Here is a 26,021-nt window from a genome sequence, read left to right as displayed (position 1 = left end):
GGTTGACGTGAAGCTCTCAAACGAGGATTCATCACCACTGGTGGACGAAGCAAAGTACAGAAGTCTTGTGGGCAGTTTAATTTACTTGTGCAACACATGGCCGAACATCAGCTTTGCGACTAGTGTACCAAGCAGGTTTTCTAATAATCCCCGGGAGAACCATTGGAGGGCAAGGATGTGAGTGCTGAAATACATCAAAGGCACACTTGATTATGGCATCACCTATACCAAGGGCAACATCTTGACCAGATTCTATGACTCGGATTGGCCAGGAGACATGGACAGTAGGAGATCAGTGACAGGTTACTATTTCTCACTTGGATCTGGAGCTGTGTCATGGGTCAGCAAGAAGCAACCTACAGTTGCTCTTTCTTCTACCAAGGCTGAGTACAAATCAGCATGTTTTTCCTCTTGTGAGAGAGTGTGGTTGAGGAGGATTTTAGGGGACATGGGTGCAGTGCAGAACAAGCCTACGCAGTTATCATGTGACAATCAGAGTTGCATGGCAATTGCAAAGAACCCTGTGTTCCACGCTCGCACAAAACACATTGAGATTCAATATCACTTTGTACACGAGCTCATCATGGATGGAGAGGTCGACTTGGTGTACTGTCTGACTATAGAGAATGCTGCGGACATCTTCACAAAGGCTCTTGGAAGAGATTGCTGGAGAGGCATCTTCATTGACTTGGCATTGGGCCGAAAAAGTAAGTTCACTTGCAGATGGACATTGAGGGGGGGTGCTAGATATCAATGCTCCACTCTCGTGTAACTAAGAGGGAACCAGCTAACTCTACTTGTAAGCCCCCCATATGAGGAGAAGGCATTTGAGTAGCTTGGTTATCCGGTAGGTCCTGGGGTTTGGACACCAGATGGGGGCCATGTGTGGCCTGATGGCTGGATGGCTTCAAATAGAGTTGGCACACTGCCAACTAGGCTACATGCAAGTGCAGGAAGGCATCCCATGATTGACCGCACTGAGGGTAGATGGAGCATTTCCTGGGGTAGCCCACTCTCGGGTTGTGGGGCCCGTTTGGAGCCCCATATGATCCCAGATGGCTCTGGGCCAAACGGAGCCCATAGTTTAGTTACTCTATTCTACGCCACGGTTCTAACATGTGGTCGGTGGCCTATTTCGGGCCGACCTCTAGTCGGCCGTTTTGGACGGACTAAGTCGGTCTCCCAATTGGGTCTAACCGACTACGACTGGTGGCTATATAAGATTAAGCCCATGAAGCCCATATTTATCACTGGCTACAACAACCCTAATTCCTTAACATCTAGCCTCCGTCCTCTACTGTTTCCAGCACACCATCAAAGCTTCTCACACAAGAGTGCACGGCTGGGAGGCAGCGCCATCTATTGTATCAGTTTTACAGTAATCAAAATTTTGATTCTCCATACCATCTGTTTTTGTCTTTTGCATATGAGATCCTGTTATCTGTTGAGCACAAATGTTGTATTGTTTTCTTACATATATGTCTTCTCACGTTTTCTAATTGCTCTTTTGGCTTGTGTGTGGTTAAGGACTAATCTCAGGTCTCATTGAGCTTTTCAGACATATTTCTTGTCTGTCCTTCTCAATCCACATCTGATGTGAATCGTAATCTATCTTAGGATTATACTGATGCCTCCATGGCATTCCTAAGATGATGTCCACTTTCTGTAGGGGTGCCACTAGAAAGTTTCATGTATCCTTGTAGGGTTTGATTGAGATTTTAAGATTCTTGACTTCTCTAGTGCAATTGTACTTTGTTTTGGTAAAAGCAGCTTTGACCTTATAGTTAGATGGAAAAGACTCTAGGTTTAGCTTTGCTAAGGCTCTTTCCAAAATGAAATCATGTGTGCTACCATCGTCATGCAGAATAACAACCTCTTTGCCATTAATGAAACCTTTCATTTTTAGAAGAGCATGACAATTATACTTACCTCCCTCTTGTTTGGTTGCTTCGTCGTCAATCATGTGCACTTTTGCTATCAGGGTCTTCTTTCTTTCAGGACACTCAATGGCTATGTGTCCCACCTTGTTCCACTCGAAACACCTTATTTCTTTCTTTAGAAAATTTCCACTATTCGGCTTTGAAGAAGAATCTGTCTTCTATGGAACAAAACCATTTTTAGATTTAAAGATGTGCCTTTTATCAAATCTCTTTTTCTTATGGAAGGGTACATGCCATTCTAAATCTTTCCCTTCTTTTGGGATTCCATTCTTCCTTTCACAATTCATTGCAAGAGAAATTGTAGAGCTCAATGAGCGAGGATGAAACATGTTAATCTCGGCTATCAGCTTAGACTTTAGACCTGCCACATACTTCCTGCGTTGATCTCGATCGCTCATTAACTTTCTCTAAGGATTGTAATTGGATTAACGTTTGCCAAAATCTATCAGTATATATGGAGATCGTTTCCTTATCGACGAACTGTCTGAAATTATCCCACGGTTGTCTGGTTTTTGCTTTGAAATGTGAGGGAAGGAAATCTCTCTTGATGAGCTTTTGAAAAGACTTCCAAGATTTTGGTCGCCTTTTACTGTGCTTAGTGATGTTCCACCAAAGTGCAGCATTCTCTACTAATTGATTTGCAGCACATTAATCTTATCTTTTTCAGAGAATTTCTCCCCTAAAAAATAATCATCTAGCTAATTGATCCAAGATAAGACAGTGCATGCTTCTTTCTTTCCATCGAAAAATTGAAATGAGAAAGCTTTTCTACTTATCTTACTCTTTTTTCTCGAATTTTGTGCTCTCAGTGTGGCTTTGACTATCTTGACAATAGGATCATCATTAGAATCATCGTTGGATGACTCATCATCAGATAAATGCCTCTTTCTTTTTTTACCATTGATTTTCTTTTCCAATCTCTCCCTATGCTCACGCTCATTGGCCAACTATGCCTGAAGTGCATCTAGTTGCTCTTGGAGCATGGGTGGCTGTGGCTGATGTGCCATGATAATTGCGATAAATACAAATAAAGCGGAGCGGAGAAAAATAAGGATACTAAGTGTATGAAAATTTAAACGGATGAAAGAAAAATGTGACTCAAGTGTAGGGTAAGAAATGGATGGCAGAAGATACTAAGTGTATGAAATACAAAGCAAAAGAAATCACTTATCTTCCTCTTTGATTAGAGGTAGAAAGGACTAGAGTGGGAGATATGTGACCGATGATGTCGCTCATAGTCGTCTTTGCGCTTGCGCTCGACTAATCTCCAATTAATTGCTCGGTGATTCGTGGCTCCAATTGCCTTCTTGATTCGAGCTTTCTCAGATTTTGCTTTGCTCTTCTTCTCTCTTTTTTTTAAAAATACGCCTTCGCTGGTTGGTGGAGTGGCCTCGTACTTTGTGTTGCAGATCGCCAGAGAGAGGAAAATGTATTTCTTTCCTTTTTTTTGAACTTTAGGACACCTTCTTCTTCTTTTTCTCTTAAATAAATAAACTCTTTTAAAGGGCCTTTTGAACCTTAGGGTCCCTTTGTATGAAGTCAAAGGGAACTTTGTCTTAAAAGAAGAAAAAGAACGTTTGAAAAAAAAATGATGCCGCCAGCAGGAATGATGTCACCATCTTCAGCGTTGCTGCTGATTCCAATCACCGTCGGTCAGTAGACAAAGGCTCGCACAGCATGGGCACACAGATTTCTAGAAGGGTGCACAGGGCGAAATCAAGGCTACCAGGATAGCAAAGGTAGCACCGCTAAACTACACACGAGTAGCGGACTGCTTCGATGGGACAAGTGCCTAGAGACTCTAGGGACTCCAAGCTAGAGTAGTAGAGTCCTCTAGATTCCAAGTCTAGAGTCGGTGCACGTGACAATTGCTGCAAGTCCCATACTGTGTTGAGCGCACAGATAGAGAAAGAAAGCACGCGAGCCAAGGCGATTTCATGGCTGATGATGTAGGCCATGTGGACACTGTAGATCTGTAGAGGCGGCACGCATGATGGCTGGCTGTACTTTTTACCACAAGGTAGAGCACTCAAAGGAGCTCTTATCACACAATTTAAAAAAAAAAAAAGGTCCATGACCTTAGATGCAGGTCTCGATAAATCCGTCCTGTATTGCTCCCATAATTCACGATTAGCTCCTTTCTAAGTGGTGGCAAAGCTATCACATCCATAGAGAACTTCTCATTTTCTCATGAACTATGTACCTTTCTAACATGCCACTTTTCACATGTCCTGAATTCCTTGAATCTCTCTGCACTCCATAGATCTGCTCCTTCTTTCGATTTCCACACAAGGGATATTTTCTTTTCTTTCTCTGGCATAAGAGCGTCACCAAAGCTCTGATACCATTGAAACCAAAAGGTAATTCTGTTCACACAAATTCACCACTTAATCAATTGGAGAAGAAAAGCACAATCACACCACGAGAACGATAGCAGACTGGGTACAATCTCCCCCCCTAGATGAGTGGGTCATGCTTCCTCATCTAGAGTATTTATGATATTTCATAAAAGCACCAAGGAGCGAAAATTATCCCTCTCATCCAAAAATGAGGGATTTGCTTTACATGGCCATCTTAGGGCCCAAAATGAATTATGTCCACTACAAAATATATTACTCAAACTTGCAATAATAAAACAAATACAAAATTTGGCCCATGGCCATATATAATGTGCTGTGCGACACCTCGATCGGTACCATCGCACTAACTCCAATCCTCGCTATGAGTTCCATCACCTGTACTCAAGCCGCCAATTACATTAGTTATTAACAATCGATTGAACGAATCACCAAATCAACCGATCCCAACATAACCGCACTCAAAGCACAATAATCAAGCACAACACCAATAACACTAGCGACATTAGTATTAACATGGAATCACCCACAATACTAACCATCTAGCATGGCAAAACACAAGCTAATCAGGCACCCCCAACTAACCACACAAAGTATCCACTAGGACCCCTGCCGCGTCCGGTGTGCTCATATGGAGTGCTTTGCCATAGTCACACTTGACTAAAGTAATAATATCCAAAGCAAGATATATCAAAAAATATAATTTTCGTAATAGAGAGAGAGAGAGAGATCATCAAATCAACCTAAGGTCAATTTGCAAAGCTTGGTGATTATGTTTGATGCCCCACTTCTCATATCGACTCAAGATCCATTTCATATCATAGAGAGAGAGAGAGAGAGAGAGAGAGAGAGAGAGAGAGTGGGTGGAAGTGGGTGTCTACGAGTGTGCCCACTACCATGTGATTTTAATGCAAGACACACACTACCACTCATAGGCACACATTGGTCAAATCCATTGCTCAAATTAACACACTAAGTCACAAAGAGAGAGAGAGAGAGAGAGAGAGAGAGAGAGAGAGAGAGAGAGAGAGATAGAGAGAGAGAGATGGCACAATATGAGCCAGAATGCAAAGTTGTTCTACTAAAGGATGGATTGAAGGTAGAAGAGGGGACAATTATTTCAATTGATCCAAATGGTTCTTGCCACTTCTAACCATTAGGAAATGGGGTGATATCAATTTCTATTGATGTTTGCTGTACAGCTTTTGATGTTGAGCTTCCATACCCTAACATTGGTTTATCTTATGTCAAAGAGGAACTTGGTAGTATTGTGTGTTGGCATTCTAATGCAATACAACCCTTATCAAAGGCAACCTCAGGAACTAGCACACATATACCAAATGTTGTGACACAACCTTTAGGTTTGTGGGCATGCACATACTCTCATTATAAAGGATTGGATTATGTATAAACTATTTCTTATCACAAGTGGTTAGCTTCAATGGCTCTGATGTTTTTTTCATTTTTCTTGTTTAAGGTCTATGCAAGGACAGGCTTGTAACATGATACTAGGGGAAGGACAAATGGAAAGTAGAGATGATTGTGTGGGGAGAAAAGTTTTCTTATGGTCACAACATTTGGAAACAAAGTAAGGGGAGGGTCACATACTTTTTGTGCATCCATTTGAAGCAATTGATTCTAAAGAGTTAGGGGATGATCACCTGGGGATAGCCACTTCTCAAGTGATTATGCAAGATGGTGCTAGTAATCAGTCTATATAGGATGGTCTTCAGGTGAAGTTGCTAAAATGGCCAATTGAACAACTTACATTCGAGGATGCGAGTAGGTTGTTGCTAAGAGAACCTTTTGAAAATGAGGACAATGTTGCACAGTTTTTCCTTTCTACTGATGAGTTACATGGGGCAAACATCAAACATCAAACGTCCATATAAGATGATAAATAGGAAAAAGAAGGAAAACAATGAAAGTGAAACATGTTTGGCCATGAAGACTACCCCCAGGGCTATCCAAAGGGTTCTATTGATTGTTGCAAAGGATGTTGCTGTCAAGTTGCTGATCGAGAAATTGTTTTGAATGAGCGATAAGAATACTGGGGTCAATGTTTTGCTGATCGTGTAAAATAACATTTACAACCTACAAACATCCAAGAGGGTCGAGGGCGGGCGCTCCAAAGAAGCTTATGATTGTAGAATACAAGGATTTTAGGAATCATTGTGGCTAGAAGAGCCCATACAAGTGGATTGACATTCTTCATAGGAAATATGAATGTTTATTGCAAGGCTTGGTACATAATACGAGGAATTACAAAGACAACCTTCTATAGGTATAAGAATCAATATGATCTTGGAGTGCGAAATGCTATCCATGGAAATAAGGAGATAATACGAAATAGAATGAGGCATGTGGAGGTTGGGAAAGTTGTGATTCAATTGCTTGTTGAGTATAATGTAGATAAAATACCCCATAAAAGTCGTACAATGGTGACAAGTGAACGTTAGACACAAATGGTCATCCCGTCCATATACAAGCAAGTGGATATTTGGCAAGAAGTCAACAAAACAATGGATGGGTTAAAGTACAAGCCTTTGTCAAGGTCAACATTCAGCAAATTATGGAGAACTGTATTCAAACAAGTTAGTCTATCAAAGACAAACACATTCTCCAAGTGCAACACTTGCTCTGAACTTAAAATGAAGCTAGAAAGACCAAAGATAGAAGGTGAGTGGAAACGGTTGTTGCTAAAGAGATGAGCACACAGTTTGTAGAAAATGTCTTGCAAAGTCTATATTATGCATGGAGGTTGTCTTTAGAGTTGGACCCAAAGCAGAATCCTTGAATCATTCATGACAAGATGGATCAAATGAAGACTTGCATACCAAGGCTACAACCTATAACAAAATCATTGAATCGTATCATGCAACTTCTTGTAGCCTTAATAGGGATGCTCACTCATGGACATGGGCAATTGGCATATGGAAACTTCTCCTTACAGTATTGGATGAATGACCCTAATTTCACTATTGGTTCATTGTCACTATGTTTGCAAAACCTTGAGAGGTTAGACAAGCACATGTATGGTGATATTTCAAACAAGCATGGTAGCAGAAGTCAATTTATTCTCTGCATTGATGTCTAGAGATGCATTAGACTACCACATGCATGAAGATGGACTTTCAACAAGAGAACTAAATAAATATAATGTTTAAGCTACAACAAGTTCGAGGATAACTTCATCCAGTAAAGGGTAGAAGCAACTTCCATGAGTACTACTCTTACAAGTAGACAACTGTGGTTTTGAGAATAAAAATAGATACTTGTTTGCATTCTTATGCCTCCTTGTTGCACGTGGAGTCTTTCAAATGATCTAACTAGGGTTCTTGATGGTGGGGCATACACATGCGGACCTCGATGCATTGTTTAGTAGATTCTCAGAGAAACTAAGAACGAGTTGTACTTTCACATTTCCTCATCTGATGCGATCTTTTAATGAATGCCAAACCTCTCGTCCATCCCCATTTGTAATTCAAGACGTTCCTGATGTCAAAACATTTGTAAAGCGATACTTGTGCGAAGGAAAAGAGGCCTTAGTGGGTCATTCAAAACCATTGCAGTTTGGGTTTCTCATGCGTGATGGTGATCCAGTGTTCCAATATATGATGCATCCAAAATCAGGTCAATGGAAGCCACTAGAAGGTATTAAATTATGGAAACATGATGCAGAAGGTAGAGCAATGCTACCATAAGGAATTCCTAATGCTGTTCCTATAAGAACGTACTTGAATGAGAAAGATGTTATAATTTGCAGAATCAAGAAGCATGTGGAATATTGGAGATCTTATCTTGGTAACAATATAGGCAGGAATTCATATTCAAAGTGGATAGCACTTGTCATTCAGTAGTGGGAGACATTTATTTCTTGCATGGAGAAGCCCATTGTATAACATGAGAAACTTAGTCATGACTTTTGGCCAAAGAGCCAATGGAAAGATAGCTTGGTTAATGATGGAGTGGACATAGAAGATGCTGAGACTATGGGCTTGGTACACACACACACACACACACACACACATCTTGTGTGCATATAAAAGCATGGGCATTCTTTTAGTGTAAAGCATAGTTCGTGTAGCACAATCAATCCTAGCTCATGGGATGCATTAGTTTGAGTCAACAAAAAAAGGGATTTTTTGAATTAAGCACTTTTGTATGTGTGGAAATGTGTATGTACTCACGTACATGCCCATACCTCTGCACACGCATTAGTTTGAGTAAACAAAAAAACTCGGGGGGGTTCACTTAGTGTAATATGCCTATATCACGTGCATTCGAGGATTCTTTTGTTAACCCCTATGTAAGCTATTTTTACAAATTTTTTACACCCCCTCTATAAAATTTTATGAATTTTATAAATCCCATAATGTAAATGTTATTTTTTACTAGAGGAATTTCAAAAGCCCTTATGTAAGAGATACGTTACTACTTTTGGAGTCACTTTGGGAGGCAATACGAGAGACTCAAGACATAATATATCTATAGATGATGTGGTATTTGAATCTAGACACAAGGACAATTTTTGTGACAATTTCAACAAGTAATTTCCAATGTCAGTAAGGTGGCCTCAAATTTGACTCCTAGAAGTGCCAAAAGGCTTAAGAGAAGGACCCTCTTGGACATGCATTCAGGATTGCAAAAGTGGTAGAAATTCAACATTCCATGCAACTTGAGGGCCATGTGTGACTAGTTCCATTGTTATGCAATGGTTTAGGACTACACTTGCTAATCCTTTGAAAGGCAGATACATTCTTGAATGAGTTGCATGTCCAAAAAGGAAAATGTCTACCAAAAACTAGCCACAATTGGGTGTCTTTGATTTTGAATAAGTAGACATACTTGTTTATGATTTCAAATTACAAATGATGGATGTCTAAGGAAGAAGACAATAGACATCCTCTTTGAGAAGGTTTAAGCCTATGCCACACATGTTGTTGAACTCACAATGTTTTTCAAATAGAACGAGCATTAGGCCTTCATATGGACAAAGAGGAAGTTCTTGTTGATAGTGTCAAGGAGGATCAAAAATCCACTTCTAAACCATCATTGAATCGTGATGATGACCTTGATTATGATGAAACTATAGGTATTGACACAGAAGAGGATGCACTTGCAAATTGAGAGAGTTCACGTACATTGTTTGGTTGTGTAGCTATACTAAAAATTTCATCTTCTTCAACATATCATTGTACAAAATAACTGCCCAACTTTTTAGAATTACATAAATATTGATCATTTTCAAATTTGCTATGAAAGACACTGTTATTTTCATGCCTCTTTTTTGCATGATTTTTTTAAAAAGAAGGATATTGTGTGATAGTGCTTTTAACTTCAAGAGAAAAAAATTCAAATCCTTTCTTTAAAAAATGAACGTTCCATTTATTCTCAATTGTCACAACAACACAAAGCACCCATAGAGGCGCACACAGATGCGTTTTCTTAACTAAAAAAAAACTTATGGGCATGTCTATTTGCGCATCTATTTGTGAATCTATAGACCTGCGTCTATAGACGCGTTTATATGACCAAAAGACATGCTTATAGACGCACCTATAGATGCGCTTTTAGACGCTCTATAGAAATTTTAAAAAAATAGAAAGATGAGTTCATAGACACACATATAGAGGCTTTGTAGAATTTTTTTTTTTAAATAAATGCAAAATTTTGTGTGGTTGAATAGAATTCTATGTATATTGTGTATGTTGCATGGTTACAAGAATCCCATTTCCACAGGTTGCAATTCAATTTTGACAGCCAACCACATTTTAATTAGCACGATTCCAAGCATGTCTATAGCCGATGATTACAATTCCGAATAAAACATTACAACTCCAAAACATTTAGTTCACAAGGCATTCATTGATAGAACATTGCACAAGGAAATTGAAAGAAAAAAAAAAAAGAGGAGTGTATATTAATTCATAGCCCAAAAAGTGCTTGTATGTACATATAGCACGAAGCCAAGCCACATCCTATGGCTTCAAGTACAAAAAATAAGAGGAGTGTATATACAAGAGAGGCACAAAGCCAAGCCAATGGCTTCAAGTACAAAAAAGAGTAGCTAGCACTACTTCTACAACTAATCTAAGCTCTCTGCGTCCTTGCTCCCTTCTTTGCCTTCCCCCGTGCATCCAACAAGATGCCTCCTGTTTGAGTGATGTCATAGAAGATCGTACCATTACCCTATGGCACATCTACATCATCTGAATCATCCTCGCCCCCACCATTACCCCCCCAAAGCAATGTGCCATGCATCCCCCACTGCTCTCCCTACTACTACGCGTGCTACCCTATCATGTTGAGCTAGTATGTTGGCCACTCGTATCTGGAGAAGCGACTCTCGACTACACGGGAGTACGCTGGCGGCTTTGCGAGGAAGAAGGGCCTCTTGACCGCAGGGGGGGAGAGGGGGCTCCAAACCGCCGCAGTGGAGAGGGGAGTGCTAATGAGTGGGGAGAAGGGACACTAGACCATAGGGGAGAAGGGACTCTTGATGGTTGGGCAGAAGGAGTGTAGCTCTGTAGCTTGCTGGGCTATCTCTACTCCATAAGAGTAATCTCAGCTGGTGTGGGGTTGGGGTGGTTTGGAGTCTGTACTACCAACTCTTGGGGGGTGTTAATTAGAGTATCCGTCATGTATGTGTATAACTCCCCAGGAGTGGGAGGGTGCCCAAAATGTTATATAACTCTCGAAAGATGGCATCTCGAAGATCAAGTGAGGCTGAAGGGCTTCCTAGCCACATGATGAACTGAAGAAAAGAAAACAAGAAGATTACCATCGAGCATGCCCTCTTTCCATCATGCATGCAATCATTGGGGCAAAAGAAAAAATAGAGTGACAGCCTGACATTAAGCAAGCATTTATAGACTCCTGCATTCTTTGAATTGGAGTGGCAGAAGTCTGTATTTGCTTGCTCAATGTCAGGCTATTGAAGCTTTGCACGGGGAAAAAGAGAGAAGGAAAGAGAGGAGAAAAGAGAGGGGAAAAGAGAGGAAAAGAGAGGGGAAAAGAGAGGGGAAAAGAGAGGAAAAGAGAAGGAAAGAGAGGAGAAAAAAGAGGGGGAAAGAGAGGAGAAAAGAGAGAAAAAGAGAGAAAAAGAGAGGAGAAAAGAGAGAAAAAGAGAGAAAGAAAGGGAGGAGAAAATAGAGGAAAAGAGAGGGGGAAAGAGAGGAAAAGAGTGAAGGAAAGAGAGGAGAAGAAAGAGAGAAAAGAGAGGATAAAAGAGAAAACGAGAGAAGGAAAGAGAGGAGAAAAGAGAGGGGGAAAGAGAGGAGAAAAGAGAGGAAAAGAGAGAAAAGGAGAGGAGAAAAGAGAGAAAAGAGAGGGGAAAAGAGGTAAAAAGAGAGGAGAAAAAAGAGAGAAAAAGAGAGGAGATAGGAGAGAAAAAGAGAGGAAAAAAGAGAAGGAAAGAGAGGAGAAAAGAGAGGAAAAGAGAGGAGAAAAAAGAGAGAAAAAGAGAGGAGATAAGAGAGAAAAAGAGAGGAAAAAAGAGAAGGAAAGAGAGGAGAAAATAGAGGAAAATAGAGGGGAAAAGAGAGGGGAAAAGAGAGGAGCAAAGAGGAGAAAAAAGAGAGAAAAAGAATGCTCCATCATGCATGCCCTCTTTCTTTATCCCACCCTCATGCTTCAGTCCAATTTTCCTCTTTCTTGGACCCGCCCTCATGCAATCACTTATTTTTATCATTCATGCAATCCTTATTTCCTCACGAATGCTTAAGGCATTGAAAATTCGACTTAAACATGCATGCAAAGAAGAAAGGAAAGAGAAGGAAGGGGAAGGGGAAAGGGGAAGGGGAAGGGGAAAGGGAATAAAACATAAGAAAACATAAGAAAACTGTCGGAGCGCATCTATAGACGCGTCTAACAGTGCGTCTATAGGCATGGCTATCTATTTTTCTAAAAATTGGACGTATTGTTAGATGCATCTGTAGACGTGCTCCGACAGATGTCTTAAGAAAAGAAGCTAAAAAGGACATGTGCCCAATCCCAAAAAGAACAACACTAGTACCAAAAACATCCCTTCCCTGCATACGAAAATGGACGAATCCAAGGAGAGCAACTTCCAAAGAAGACCAACCACCAAGAGACTTACCTTGGATAGAGGTATGGAAGCTTCTTTTCTTCCTTCAAAGCTGCTTCTCCTTCTTCTCTTCCTTGTTCACCCTCTTCTCTTGTATGCTTGGGGATGAGTGTGTAAGCCTAGAGATGAGTGTGTAAGCCTAGAGATGAGTGTGGGTGCTTGGAGATGAGTGTGGATGCCTGGAGCTATGTATGTTAATAGGAAAGCAAGCCGCGCGATGCTAAAAGTATGTGAAGGAAAGCAAACGTGCTAAAAGTAGGTTCGAAAATCAATTCGCAGTCTGCGCATCTAAAAGCATGTCTATCAGAGCAGCTAAAAGTGCATCTATGAGCACGTCTACACTGTGTATTGACATGCCTATAGATGCGTTCCACAATGCAGACACGGTGTTAGATGCGCTTTTAGATGCGACACAGAGTTTTGACATTTACAACTCATGCAAGAATACATTTTTTGGGTTGTTTATCTGGAGGATGTCTTCATCTTCAATAAGTAGCTCCAGTGAGGATAAATCCCTCCGTATCCACCATCGCGAAATGTGGTTGGAGCAAAAAATCAAATGTATGTGTGATCGATGTTGAGGAAACATGTATCGTGCATGCAAAATTACACTCACTCACATCTCAAATTACAGAGAATGGGATGCGACCATAAACATGGTAAGTGTTAAAGCGTTAAGGTTGATTGAGATACTTATGGGTGTTCATGTGTTTGATATATGATCCTTTTTTAATTTGATATAGGATGCAGTGCCACACGTTGCCCTATGCTCATCGTGAGGAGGAGAAGCATCAACAATATGAAGTGGGATCTTTAGCAGGGACAGTTACGGATGCATAGAGTGATGGTGATAGTAGCCCTCCACCATTACCTCATGAGGCCATGGAGAAGGAGGTGTTTGATGATATGGTGCGGGATTTATATGTCCATCAGTCCTCAGGTAGGGATGATAGCATGAAGCAGGATGATCTTTTTACTGCAGCATCGACTCCACTATTTGAGGGGTGCACATTCTCTATTCTACGTGCCCCCCTTGAGTTCCTAAACTTGCAAACCATCTATGGATGGAGCAATGCAAGTTTGAATGCATTACTCAAGTAAGCTTTCAAGTATTTTGCAAACATGGTGAATTATGCTAGTGGGTCAATTACTCGAATTCTTTTTCTCATTTATGGTCTTCACGTGTAGGCTATTGTGTAAATTGCTTCCAAGGGAGAATAAATTACCGACCTCAAGAGATATGGCAAGGCAACATGTGACCTTTCTTGGAGGATTGGATAACAAGCGCATCCATGCGTGTGCCAACAATTGTGTTCTGTTTCGTGGACCACATAAGGATGCAAGAGAGTGTCCTACTTGTGGAGAGGTAAGATATATAGTAGATCTCAAAACTTTGGATGTGCCTCGTAAGGTTCTATGATAATTTCCCATAATCCCTTGCATCCAACATATGTTTAAGTGCAATATCCATTGCAGAGTTCATGTCATGGCATTCCTCCCACTGATCAATTGATGGCAAGTGGAGAACTCTCGCAGACACTCCTGCATGGAAGCAATATATTGAAGACACATGGCCAAGCTTCAAGAAAGAACCTAGGAACTTGAGACTTGGATTGGGTATGGACGGTGTGAACCCATTTGGTCTCAAAAGCACCTCTTACAGTGTATGGCTAGTGATATTGGTGAATTATAATCTTCCACCCTCTATGGCGATTAAGAAAGGACATGTTATGTTATCCCTTCTAATTCTAGAAAAACATAAAGTCAAAAATCCTGATGTTTATCTAGAGCCTTTGATTGATGAGCTAGAGATACTTTGGAGAGGTATCGAGGTACATCATGTCAGCACGCCTCCCTCGTCATGCGACGCTCCAATTTTGTATATGAAATATTTTGGAATATATATCACAGATAGTGTTCAAAAAGGATGGTTTTGATGTTTTGGGAAAGTTTGGTGTTGGTTGAAAAATTTTGGTTTTTGTCCATTATGGTGTCGGCTGGATTTTGCGGCTTGATTTTGAGTTGGTTAGAGAAATAATTTGAAGAAACTCTGTATGAGAGAATTTTAGATCTTGTTGAGTAGAAAAACTTTGTCCTAGTGAAGAATTTGTGGTTCACTTATTTGCATGCCTATATGGAGGTCAGAAGTTGCTAACAAAGTGGTTTTGAGCTAAAAGTGCATCTAGATTTCCGTGTCAAGAGTTGCAAGCATTAGACGGAGGTCGAGATGGAAGAATTAGCCATAAAAGGTCAAATGCAAAGGGAAAGAAGAGGGTCCGATCTTCGAGATGAGCTATTGAGTTTGTCCATTGGATCTACGAGACAGGTGTGGTGATGCTCCGAACAGGGCTGTTAAAAAGAGACGTCGAGATTCCGTACGCGTTTGCTATCAAAAGCACATGCTAAAAGAAGGTGAAAAGCACACGCACGCTTTTCAAGAAAAGCTATTTTTGGCCGAATTTGGGGGCTTTTGGCCGTCTTTTTTTGGAGTCGTGAAAGGCTATAAAAGAAGAGGAGATCGTGAGAAGGAGAACACACAATCCAACGCATGCATATCGAGGCTGAGCAAAACAGAAAAGGCACACATCTCGAGATTGCTCGAGTGAAGAGAAGGCAGGCATATCGAGGCACTGTGAAAGTGACAATAGCGCACGCGAATCGAGGCAGTGCAAAGAAGAAGATACGATCAAGATATTTTGAGAGTGAGAGTGTGATTGAGATTTGATCATTTGATCATCTAATTTGAACATCTTCACGCGAGTGAGAGTGAGAGTGAGAGTGAGAGTGAGATAGCTCGAGGGTGGATGGGTGGTATCAAGCTCCTTCACGGAGTGATTCTTCTCCAAAATTATTGAAAGACTCATCAGTTTGATTCATACTGCAATCTCTCTTCTTGTTCATTCGTGATTATTATCTTGCTACAATTTTGATCGTGATTCTGAAAGAACGGTGTGTGACACGTCACGAGACTTCAATTGCAAAGTAGTCTTGATGTGGATGATGCATGACTTCCTAGGCTATGGCGAGTGTTCAGGTAAGCATTGAACTTTTAAGTATGAGTAGGCAATCAATGTGGCACCTTGAACCCACCTTGAACTCTTAATTGTATCTATTGTTTAGGTCTCACTACATCGAGTTACCATGCATGTCCTGTTTGTGGTCCTTCGCTAGTTGCCTTATGGGCAGATGCATTGAATAAGGTCATCTATGAGAATCACCATCGATTTCTCCCACCTGATCATCCTAGATATGTCGCCCCTTGGAATGAAGTCCCCCCATAGTCACTTACTGCAGGAGATTGGATGAGAATTTGGGATGGTTCCATGACTCCTCCACCACTTGGCATGAGCCGGTAAGGATTTGTAACTACTGCGCTATATTGAATGGAAATAAAGATTGCACGCTAACACCATCTTTTGTTTAGATACTCCATCTTTTATCGACTACCATATTGGTCCCACCTCAATATCAATCACCTACTTGATCCCATGCATATCTTCAAGAACGTGACATCTACCATTTGGAAACATTTGAATGGGACATGAGATTCTGTAGGCATAAGGGAGGATCCACGCACCACAGGGATGATGCATGAAGCTTGGTCACAAGAGAGGCCAAATGGGCATGTCTTTTCACCTCATGCACCATGGAGGTTATCAAAGCTAGAGATGGTGGTGGTAAAGCGAGCTATCACTACAATTCGTACTCCCACTGGATGCATGAGGTGTTTGAAGGGGGCCTTCACAAAGAGCAAGAAAAGAGGTGTAGAGAAATTATATGGCTTGAAATCTGATGATTGGCACAAGATGCTCCAAGGAAGTATTTTGTGTGCACGATATCTTTTTCCTTTTAAATTTGTGAGTGAACTAGAAGAATTAATCAACCATTCCTCATGTGTTCAGTTCATACTACCTACTAGCATTTCTCGTAGTGCATCGAAGGATGGGAAGGATTGTATTTACAACATGGGAGAGCTTGTGAGGTACTTTACAGGATACAAAATGTGAAGCATATCAATGTTCCATGCAAGGTTTTCATATTGCTAATATGGTGTACTTTTCCCTTTCTAGGTATGTAAGCTCAAAGGAAATAGATCCCACCATGCTTGAGAATGCTCGAGTTATGTCAGTGGAGGTGGTTTATTTAGTGGAGGAGACCTATCCATGTTCTATTCTCACAAGCCAACTACATCTCATAGTGCATTTGGTGGATGAGATTGCTATACGCGGCACTGTACATGCACGATGGTTGTTCTTCCTCGAGCGCTTCATGAACACCTTGAAGGGTTTTGTGAGGTAGAATGCAAGTAGCATGGCCGAGGGTTGGTTGGTACAAGAGTCACTTGTATATATTTCTGAGTTTCTTGTTGATGTGGATAGCTCTCTCCCACGATTATGGAGAGATGATGAAGACCTAAGGATGACCTCTATCATGTCTCAAAAAAAAGGATGGAGCAAATAATAGACATAGAGTTGCTTAATAATATCAACCTATCGCATGCTTAATAGTAATGTAATGAAAAGATGGGTGACAAGATACGAGCATGCAAAGGCAAGAAGACAAGGAGAAAGGGCCCTCTTTCGTGCACATCACGGATCTCGTGTGCCATACCCTCAGCATCTAAGAGCACTTCTAAAGGATATTCATGTGGATTGGCTACTTGACGAAATGGAGAGAGTAGAGAGAGACAAGGGGATGCATATCACAATGGAAGAATGGGAGTATGCTAGAGGATGCATGAGCAAGGTCGATATATATAATGTTATGCATAATTTAGAAGCTTTCAACAATTTAGATTGCTTATTTAATTGATTTTGTCTTGGTGTAGTGTACTATGTTCAATGCTATATGGTGTGGCCCTAATGCAACAATCAAACACCATGCAAGTGGCTTTGTAACTATTGACTCCACAAAGTTTTGGCAAAGCAAGAAGGACACACTAGTACTACCGCAACAATGTGAACAGCTACTGTACACACATATAAAAATACTCACTTTTAAATATTTGATACCTTCGATGTAAGGAAATAAAATGATTGTATTTGTGTTTGAATTAGGTTGTCTATCAACCAATGGCAGATAATAATAGGTGGTGGCATGTCATACCTATTACACCATGTTCCAAAGTAATGTATAGTACATTTAGTAATATGGAGCGTATGGATGATCCTGGCCATGGAGGTGATGATTATTTGTGATATGAGAGAGGAGGATGATCATAAGATAGGAGATATAGATATTGTGGCCATTACGCGTGAGGACGAGCCTACCATTGGTGATGCTGATTTTGATGAGCACATGAGTAGCACAAGTAGTAGTGGGCTGAATGTATTTGTAGATCTCAACATTGGTTTGGATTTTGAAGTAGATAGTTTGGCAAGGGTTGATCTCATTGAGGATGAGATCAAACCATAGCCCATCATTGATATTGGCAAAATCATTTTACATATTATTATCTCATTCTCCTCACCTCACTTAATTTTTGTGTATGTGGGTTTGCCAAAAAGCATTGATATTTTTATTAAAATTATGTGCTTTGGTAATCATGGGCAATGTCTGAAAACTAGTGATGCACATTTTTCAACTTGCACCAAAATATCACTTTCTGTATTCTTTGTTCTGCGTTTATAAAGGCATCTAGATCCACGTCTAATGCACAGTGTAGACACGTGAATAGATGCACTATTAGATGTGCTTATAGATGCGCTTATAGACACGCCCATATTTTTACTATTCTAGCTGCACCTATAGACGCACCCGCTATTTTTTGTGTCTATCAAGCGCATCTATAATTGCTTTGTCTTGTTGTGTGTGTGCAATGTTATCTGCTTTATATGCCATAGTGTTTTTTGTTGAAGGCAAGAGAACAAACCTTGGAAGAGATGTCTCAATATTTTGAAGAGCAAGCTCTTGTTCCCTTTTTTATAGATAAAATTTGTAAACATGTGTTCTGTATCATTGTATAGGATGTATATGAATGATTCTATGCATCCCTTTGTTGTGTAGGCATAAAACATAACATATGAGAATGCAAATGGTGGTCAAACATAATTTGTAGTCGTCATATTAGATTGTTTTAGAGTGTCCCATCTCAAGTGCATATGAGTCTTTGAAGCCTTATTTTATAGAATTTAAGGAAATTTTAAATTGACATTTGAAAAAATTGTATAATTAAAATAAGCATTGTCTAACTTCAGTTTTGTTTATTATGCAGAAAAAAAGAGCAAAATCTATCACCCTTGAATTCCCATAAGGCTAGTAGTTTTTTAGCTCATATTGAGAGTGCAAGGCTGAAGAAAGAGAGGAGTGAGTGGCTATAGATTGTACACAGTGATGAGAAAATGACGAGATATAGTCCCCTCTCTAATCCTTTGAAGGTGAACTATTAACATTTTTTATTTCTTTTGAATTTGGGGATTTATTGTCAAAGCTGAAAGTGTTTCACTGGAGTGTGTGCATGTGCATCCAGTAATATCTTTGGCATTACAAATCCTGTTCAAGATAAATGAACATATATGGAAGACGGTGAGAATATTAGTTCCTCACATGTACATGAAGATGGGTGCATGCCAGTGTTTTTTATAGGAAGATAGATGAAGTGAATGGCATCACCCTATCAATAATGGTCTCCCTCCATTTCATGATTCTTGCACACCTAGAATCGTCGTTGCATGGGGTGTTGATTTTATAGAGATGAAAAGTGTCCACAATTTCCTTTTCTCCCAAACAATTATTCCTTGTTAGAAAGTCCAATACCCATTCCTGCGCATCTCGAGAGCAATCATCTGGGCTTGGTATTTTCCAACTTTCTCTACCAGTTTATCAATCACCCCTGCTATGTCCATTGCCATTACAACCGACCCGAGCACATGTTCAGCCAACATTTTGCATAGGTTTGGCATGATTAGGCTCACTCTTGAAGTGAATGGCACACCTAGATTCAACCCCAAGGGCAACAAGCCGAACAATTTTCTAAGATAGGGTAGCACCTTGTCCAGATTCTTCCAATTTGCCTTGTGAAAAGTTATGCCTGGCTGTTGCTCGACCACATGTGCACGGCCATTTTGGCTATCACATAGAAAATGTAGCCTCAGCTTTGTGAAGCCTGGCACAAATCCGCCCGGTATAGTGATGAAAAATTTTGTGGGCACTAGTTGTTGTTCTTGTAATTGGTAAGTGTATGTAAAAAGGTCTTCAAGGCTCTTTTCAGTAGCCCGTAGGAGGTTATCCTCGTACTTCTGGAACTCTTAGACCTCATTCACTCTCCTATCAATGTTGTCGACGACTTTGCAGAGTCCAATAAGCTCGTTATTTATCCAAATATAGTGTTCCTAATATCTTCTTCTGGGGAGATTGTATCCAAAGAACTTGTCATAATATCCTCTGAAGGGGATTGGTGCTCTTGGATTTGAGAGTCTTCTTCAGAAAAATACTTCCCATGTAATTGTAATTGTATTGCAATTATTCCACAACACAAATTCCATATTTTGTCAAGTTGTATTGGTTGTTCTTCTTTGGAGAACAAGGAACAAAGCTATATTTCACATATTCAAAGACATGGGGGGCTCACTAACAAATATGTAAGATAGCATGTTCAATCAATAAAAGGGTTTTAATTTTCTTGTGGACTTATAGAAAATAAAGATAATTTAAGGGTATACAAGGAATACAAATATCCCTTGAATGATCGTACATGCAATATGGGTCTTTTATAACATATTGAATCCCGAGGTGTAAAGATTAAAGGTCGAGAATGTAAAAGACAAGGCTCTCTTATAACATATTCCATGTAAGTATAATGGGCGAGAATAAAATGTTTGGATTGCCAAAAATTTTAACATGTTGCTGGTATTTTGACATTAATGTATTTATCTTTAGAAATCCTTATGTTGTTATTTGTAACTCCTTAATTTTTACTGAATAAATTCCGTTTCCCTATTACTTGAAATAATAAAAATGGAAAATGCCCCATCCAAATCATACAAATGAAAACGAGAGTGTCCACATAGTGTGTCTCTGTAGTTGTTAAGAGGGCAACAATTGTCATCATAGATCTATATCCTTAATTCATAATACTTCATTAAGCAAAGAAAGGGACCCTTTTTGTAATGAAACACCCTAATGGAATGCGATTATCAACGCATAAAACGAGTACACTTAAATGATGTGCTATGAACCCAGGAAAGAGAGAGCTAAATATGCTGCCTTCCGATCTATCAATTGGCATCCCATAACAAGTTACTACTGTGGTCAATGTTAGAAAGATTTGCAAAATTCATCTTGGAGGTATTTTAATCTTGTGGTCATGCAAAGGAATGCCAGATTACATACTATACCAGGCTTCTGATCAATAAATTTTGTACCTCATCTCTGTTTGGGATTCTCCTTCCACCTTCCTAGGACGTTCAAAAGAAAAAGAGCAAAAGATGTATGGTCAGACAACTCAAAGGTTGTGTTGTTTGCCCGTTCGTTATTTTGCAAAAAAATACATCTTCAAGAGATTTACCTTGTATTCCGCTGATACATTGGCCCTAAAGTGGGTTCCTTCAGATTTGGCCTCCACATTGACACAACTCAATTTCATTTGCTTGAGGGCACTGAGAGCTTTAATGAGCATGTAGCCGGCGTCTACCTCGATCATTAAGTCCATCTCAACCTGAAACAGAGGTCGCTGCTTATTTGTGTCGTGAGTTACTTCAATCCTTTGAATATAAGATGCGAAACTTCCGGAAGCAGTGGTTGTTCCCTGCGAATTTTGTCCTTGCGGTTGTAGAGCAATATTAGCTGCATTCTGGAGCTGGGTATTCTGATGTTCCAATTCTCCCACCCGATCCTGAAGCTCTTTCAAGAAATGTATAGTGTGCTCAAGAACAGAAACTTTATCCTTCTGCATAACAACGATTGTGAGGACTCAGAGATATCTCTCTCATTAGCGAACGAGATTGACATTTATTTGAGACCTAATCTAAGTAGATATTGGAAAAATGTGACAACCAGTGTTGTTGCTTTACCTTCTTGAGATTTGGAATAAGAGTTTGAAGGACCTTGAGGCATTCATTTTGATGTCGTCGTCGTTTGCGCTGAGACATCACGTGTTGACGAGCCAGTTCCTGTGATCCTTGTAGAGTTTCGCCCATCATCTTGGGAAGTAAGTATAGCAGGCATCTTTTCAAAAGCGAGCTACAAGTAGGGGTTCTTATTCCTGATTCAGAAGTGGTTGATGCCCAACGTTTAAACGCAGATCGTGTTGAACTAATGCTTAGCCAATCTAAAGCTTCTCCAGGGAAGCTTTTACATTCTTTGCCGACAGCACCTGTGTTGACGGAAGAAAATCCAGGAACTCCAATAGCGAGATCAGCGTTAGGCTCCAAGGAAGGCTCCGCGGAAAAAGATCCAACCGATGAACGCAATCCAACGTGTCTCGCTACCATAGCTTCGTCATCCTGTACAATGACGGGAAGTCCGAGTTCGCCTACTTCCATGCCAGGATAATAGAGTTCGTGATGAGTTTGATCGACAGAAGGTATGTTTGGGAAAACCGAGGGACTGAGGCTTGTGGTATGTCTAAAGGCCAAGTCCCCCTCGTCAAGATTGGATTCCGCAATTGTCCTCACCGTGTTAATGTCGAGCTGAAGCTGCCCAAGAACGTCGATTCCATGGGCTTCCATGGAAGTTGAGAACACAGGTGATGGCATTGGATGAGTGCTTTGGAGGGAGGATTCAGAACGAGATGAAGAGTTGGACGAAGCTGCGCATTGAAGATCCTGCTGTCCAACGCGAAGAAAGACGTCTCTTGCCCCTGTTTGTAATGCTGGACGTCGAAACGACTGGACAAGAAGATGTTGTGGCCATAGAAATGTGCAAATGCGTCGAAGCAGTTGAGGATCCTCTTGCACCTACATCGCAAACCAAGTATAATACACCAATAAGACATGCACTTGATTCTGCAAGGGTGGCTTTTGGAATACAGCTAGAGCCTTATAGCTAGCCCCTCTATGCTGAAGCGTACTAACGACCAACAACGTATGCAACATAATGACAAGAATATCATATCACAAACACCAACCAAATCGGTTGTGCCGAGCTCCACCACTCCATCCTCGTACGGTATGCACAGCATAGTCTGCTATCAACAGAGAATGCGCCTCTTCAATACAGACTACATGGAATTTTTAGGTTGAATTCAAATAAACTCGAAAGTATGCCGTTATATAACAGTGATCTATTGGAACGTGTTGACAATCTGAATTTCAGGGCGCGGTTTTTAAATCCTAAGGAGGAGAAAAGACTGTTTCACCTGAATGCATGCATCCTGTTTCTCGGCATGTTATGAGCGCAGGCACAAGGACAGAAAAGACAATACCGTTAGCATTCACAGGAAAGAGATGCATTTTCGAAGTAGACAGTAGAGATAGTATCATTGGTTGCTTAATGACCTGGAAGAATCGAGTTTGCTCTGGCAGTAGGCTTTGCAAAAGATCAAGTCCGGAAACCCATTGGTGCCTTTTAGTATACATAGCTGCACCTGGAAACCTGCATTGGAGTCGTATTAATCAGCACAAGCGTACGAGTCATGTGAATCTTATGGTAGACAATTGGAAGTAAAAAAAGGCTACTCCGTGCTGAACTAGTAAAGTAGGTTAATATGGGAACAATCATGACAATCACTTCCCATCCATGTGGTAAGGCCGTCCGTTTCAGTCCACTGTTACGCAAGGGATACAGGAATTGTACAACAGGAAAAAAAAATGTCTGTCAATCTATGACTCACCCGATTCCGAACGGGAAAATACAGTGGCTGTACAGTTCCAAGGAGACAAGCAGCTGATTCAATTTCAACGGATCGTCCATCTTTCCTTCGTTGACATCACCGTATGACCAGCTTAATAACCTGCATAGCAAAATCGAGGACTGTGAAATTAGGCCGTTGGGCTTGCGATATATTTCGCAAGGGAAGCATAATTAGATAGTCGAGGCGAAACAATGATGAAGAGACGCTAAGATTCGTTATACGCAATCTAATTAGCACACTGGAGAAGAACAGCAGTGTGCAGGGCGTGAGGAGAAGCTTCGAGTACTAATTTATCTCGTAAAAGCCAGAGACGTAGCGCCATCCGTGTCTACCGTGAGGCGGGAGTGAGCGACCATAGAGCGCAATAGGACCATCCTAAGGATTGCAAGAGGTGCTTGATGCGGCTGAAGGCAGGGACGGTAGTCGGAAGGGCTACTAGGTCGGGAGGGGGGACTAGACCAGAGGCCATAAAAGGTGCAGTGGTCGATGAGATGGCAATGAGGGGTTGTGAATTTGTGATGCATATATGCAAGGGGCAGCAAGAGGAGATCGAGCGGCTGATGAGAGATGGATGATGGGATTGGGGATCGTGGTAGGCGAGGACGAGGAGGAGGAGGATGAGAAGTGAGCACTAACGAGGGAGGAGGGGTGCTTATGAATCAGGATCTGTGTCGGAAGGTGAAGCCGTCAACCGCCAAGATCTCCCAGAAGAACATGAAGAGCAGGTGTAGGGCTCCTCAGTGATGAGTTCACAACTTCACGTCGCTGCAAAGTCTTAAGGAATTTGTGGGTTATGCGCGTCGTCATCTCAGTGCTGAGCTCACGTAATCTCTACAAAGTCTCCGCCGCCGTGGAGTTTTGGCTCGTGCGTATATTTTCATCAACGTTATGCTCCGGCGCCCAGAGTCAACAGGCCCAGTCATTTAAACTTAGCATCGCTTCTGGGACGCCTTCCGAACGAACGCCTTGCTCCGTCTCCTAATGAAAAACTAATTCCACAACAAAAGTCACAGGATGTTTCCCAAAAATGTAACTTGCATTTGCATTAGCTCAACTAAGAGAGGAAGGAGTTAAATCAATCGCAAGAGCCTCTTTAACTTAGGGGCGTGCTTTTCTTTTCTTCTCTTTGCCTAGGAACACTCCATAAGAGCTCCGCGCGCTTTTCTTTTCTTCTCTTTGCCTAGGAAAACTCCATAAGAGCTCCAAGACAATACTGAAGCCAAAGAGGACAAAAAACACTTGTTATGGTGAGAGGAATCGAGGAGGAATCTGGACTAGGGCTGCGGTGGGGATGAGGAGATTTCTTTCTACGAGCTAGATACGTACCCAACTCTTGCATTGAAAACATTTTTAGTAACAAACATTCATGTCTCTCTCTCTCTCTCTCTCTCTCTCTCTCTCCATCTATATGCTTAGGATGATAATTGTGCAATGAAATGACAATGAATCCTTTGGGGTACCTTCTCTTATTTTAACATATAAACTCCAAAATTACATTTAAGACCCCATCATATTCGCTACTTACAGATCAAGATTCTCAAATCAATTATTTCGCAAGAAAATTTTTTTAGTATAACTTATGTTTACATTTCTCAAAATGATGGAGGCAGTGCTTTGAAAGAGTGCCTCATTAGGGAGAAGGTTTGTTTGACAAGGGTTGCCTTGGGGTAGTGTCCTCTTTTTGGAGTATATACTTTGAATGCTTACATATCTCTAAAAAAACTTTGAATACATAGAAATAAGCTAAAGCTATAGCAATATTCTTGGGTGCTTGAAGCTACGCTGATAGAAATTTTCTAGTATGCATAAATTACAAACACAGTCTTAGCGACGACCATTGCACCTGCCACTCGGCATTACGTTTGAATGTTGAGATTTCACTCTCTTTCTCTTTGGAGTTCTCTTTCTTTCTCTTTTGATTGGACGTTATGTTTGGCTGATGCAGGGACTTGCGGCAGTATTAAGTTAGTTTTAAAATGTTGTATTAAAACATTTTAAACATTTTTAAAGTAGCTCTGGGGCGTTTTAAAACACCCCAGTAGCGATTTTTATCCAGCACCGCCGGCTCTACATTGACCGGTTTAGGATACACCAACCAGTGTTTCTCTACACCGATCGGTAATTAACAACATCGGTCGATGTTTAGCAACACCGATCGGTGTTGTTAATGTTATATAAATCAGCGCCGCACTCGTACTATTCACAAAATCCGAGATTCCTAGAATATTGTGGAGTTTTGGGAAAAACAAGAAGCATAAGAAAGAGGATAAACAAAGCTACAAAGAAAATTGTAAGTTTTCACTACTACATACGGATCCTATTGCGACGTTTACGTACCGACGTTTAGCGCCCGCTTAGCGTTAATCGTCGATATGAAAAGCGAGTTTTCTAAAGCGTCGCTATATAGCGAGTCTTGCTAAAAGTCGCTATATAGCGACCATTATAAAGGTCGCTATATAGCGACTTTTAAGTGTCGCTATATAGCGACACTGATATATAATTTTATAGCGACGTTTTTCCAGAGAGGGTTTTTTTTTTATATAGGCCTTAAAAGTTAGTTTTTTCCAATGACAAATTTTTTTAAATTTTCATACATGTTTGAGCTCATAGTGAATAAAAAAATGAGTGCATGTAGATCAAGCCTTTGAAGCTCATATATTCATGTCCAAGTTTGAGATGAGAAAAATCAATTAAGAGCATTTACATCAACTGTTTCATCTTGAGCCAAGTCTAAGGCGCCAAACAAGTCTATCTCCAACTCTATACCGAGTTGATCTCCTATATCATCATCGTACTCTAGCATCGTATGTTCACCTAATAAAGTCTAAGGCGCCAAACAAGTC

At 40.7% G+C, this 26,021-nt stretch overlaps 1 protein-coding gene and 1 pseudogene across 1 annotated transcript; one reads left to right on the top strand and one right to left on the bottom strand.

The window, feature by feature from the left end:
• Positions 1-7,004: 7,004 nt before the first annotated feature.
• Positions 7,005-8,105, top strand: LOC147880214 (uncharacterized; annotated as a pseudogene).
• Positions 8,106-20,856: 12,751 nt separating this feature from the next.
• Positions 20,857-23,500, bottom strand: LOC147880213 (basic helix-loop-helix protein A-like). Its single transcript, XM_087370373.1, has 6 exons — positions 23,418-23,500; positions 23,158-23,277; positions 22,823-22,919; positions 22,453-22,509; positions 21,398-22,282; positions 20,857-21,273 (listed from the first exon to the last, which is right to left on the bottom strand). Exons 1-6 carry the CDS (start codon positions 23,498-23,500, stop codon positions 20,857-20,859), a joined length of 1,659 nt encoding a protein of 552 aa, XP_087226499.1.
• Positions 23,501-26,021: the final 2,521 nt, after the last annotated feature.

The sequence above is a fragment of the Dipteris shenzhenensis genome, chromosome 32 (genome assembly GCF_047967505.1).
Source record: "Dipteris shenzhenensis isolate YYH24624 ecotype China chromosome 32, Dip_SZ_1.0, whole genome shotgun sequence".
NCBI lineage: Eukaryota > Viridiplantae > Streptophyta > Polypodiopsida > Gleicheniales > Dipteridaceae > Dipteris > Dipteris shenzhenensis.
The sequence above is the reverse complement of the archived record's forward strand: the minus strand, read 5'-3'. Positions and strand labels throughout refer to the sequence as shown.

Bases quoted from the DNA above. Each gene is read 5' to 3' on its own strand.
- LOC147880213 (XM_087370373.1), bottom strand. From the start codon at position 23,500: ATGGCGCTACGTCTCTGGCTTTTACGAGATAAATTAGTACTCGAAGCT. The intron at 23,278-23,417 runs GTGTGCTAATTA...TTTGCTATGCAG, and splicing joins CACACTGCTGTTCTTCTCCA to GTTATTAAGCTGGTCATACG. The intron at 21,274-21,397 runs GTAAAGCAACAA...GTTGTTATGCAG, and splicing joins TTATTCCAAATCTCAAGAAG to AAGGATAAAGTTTCTGTTCT.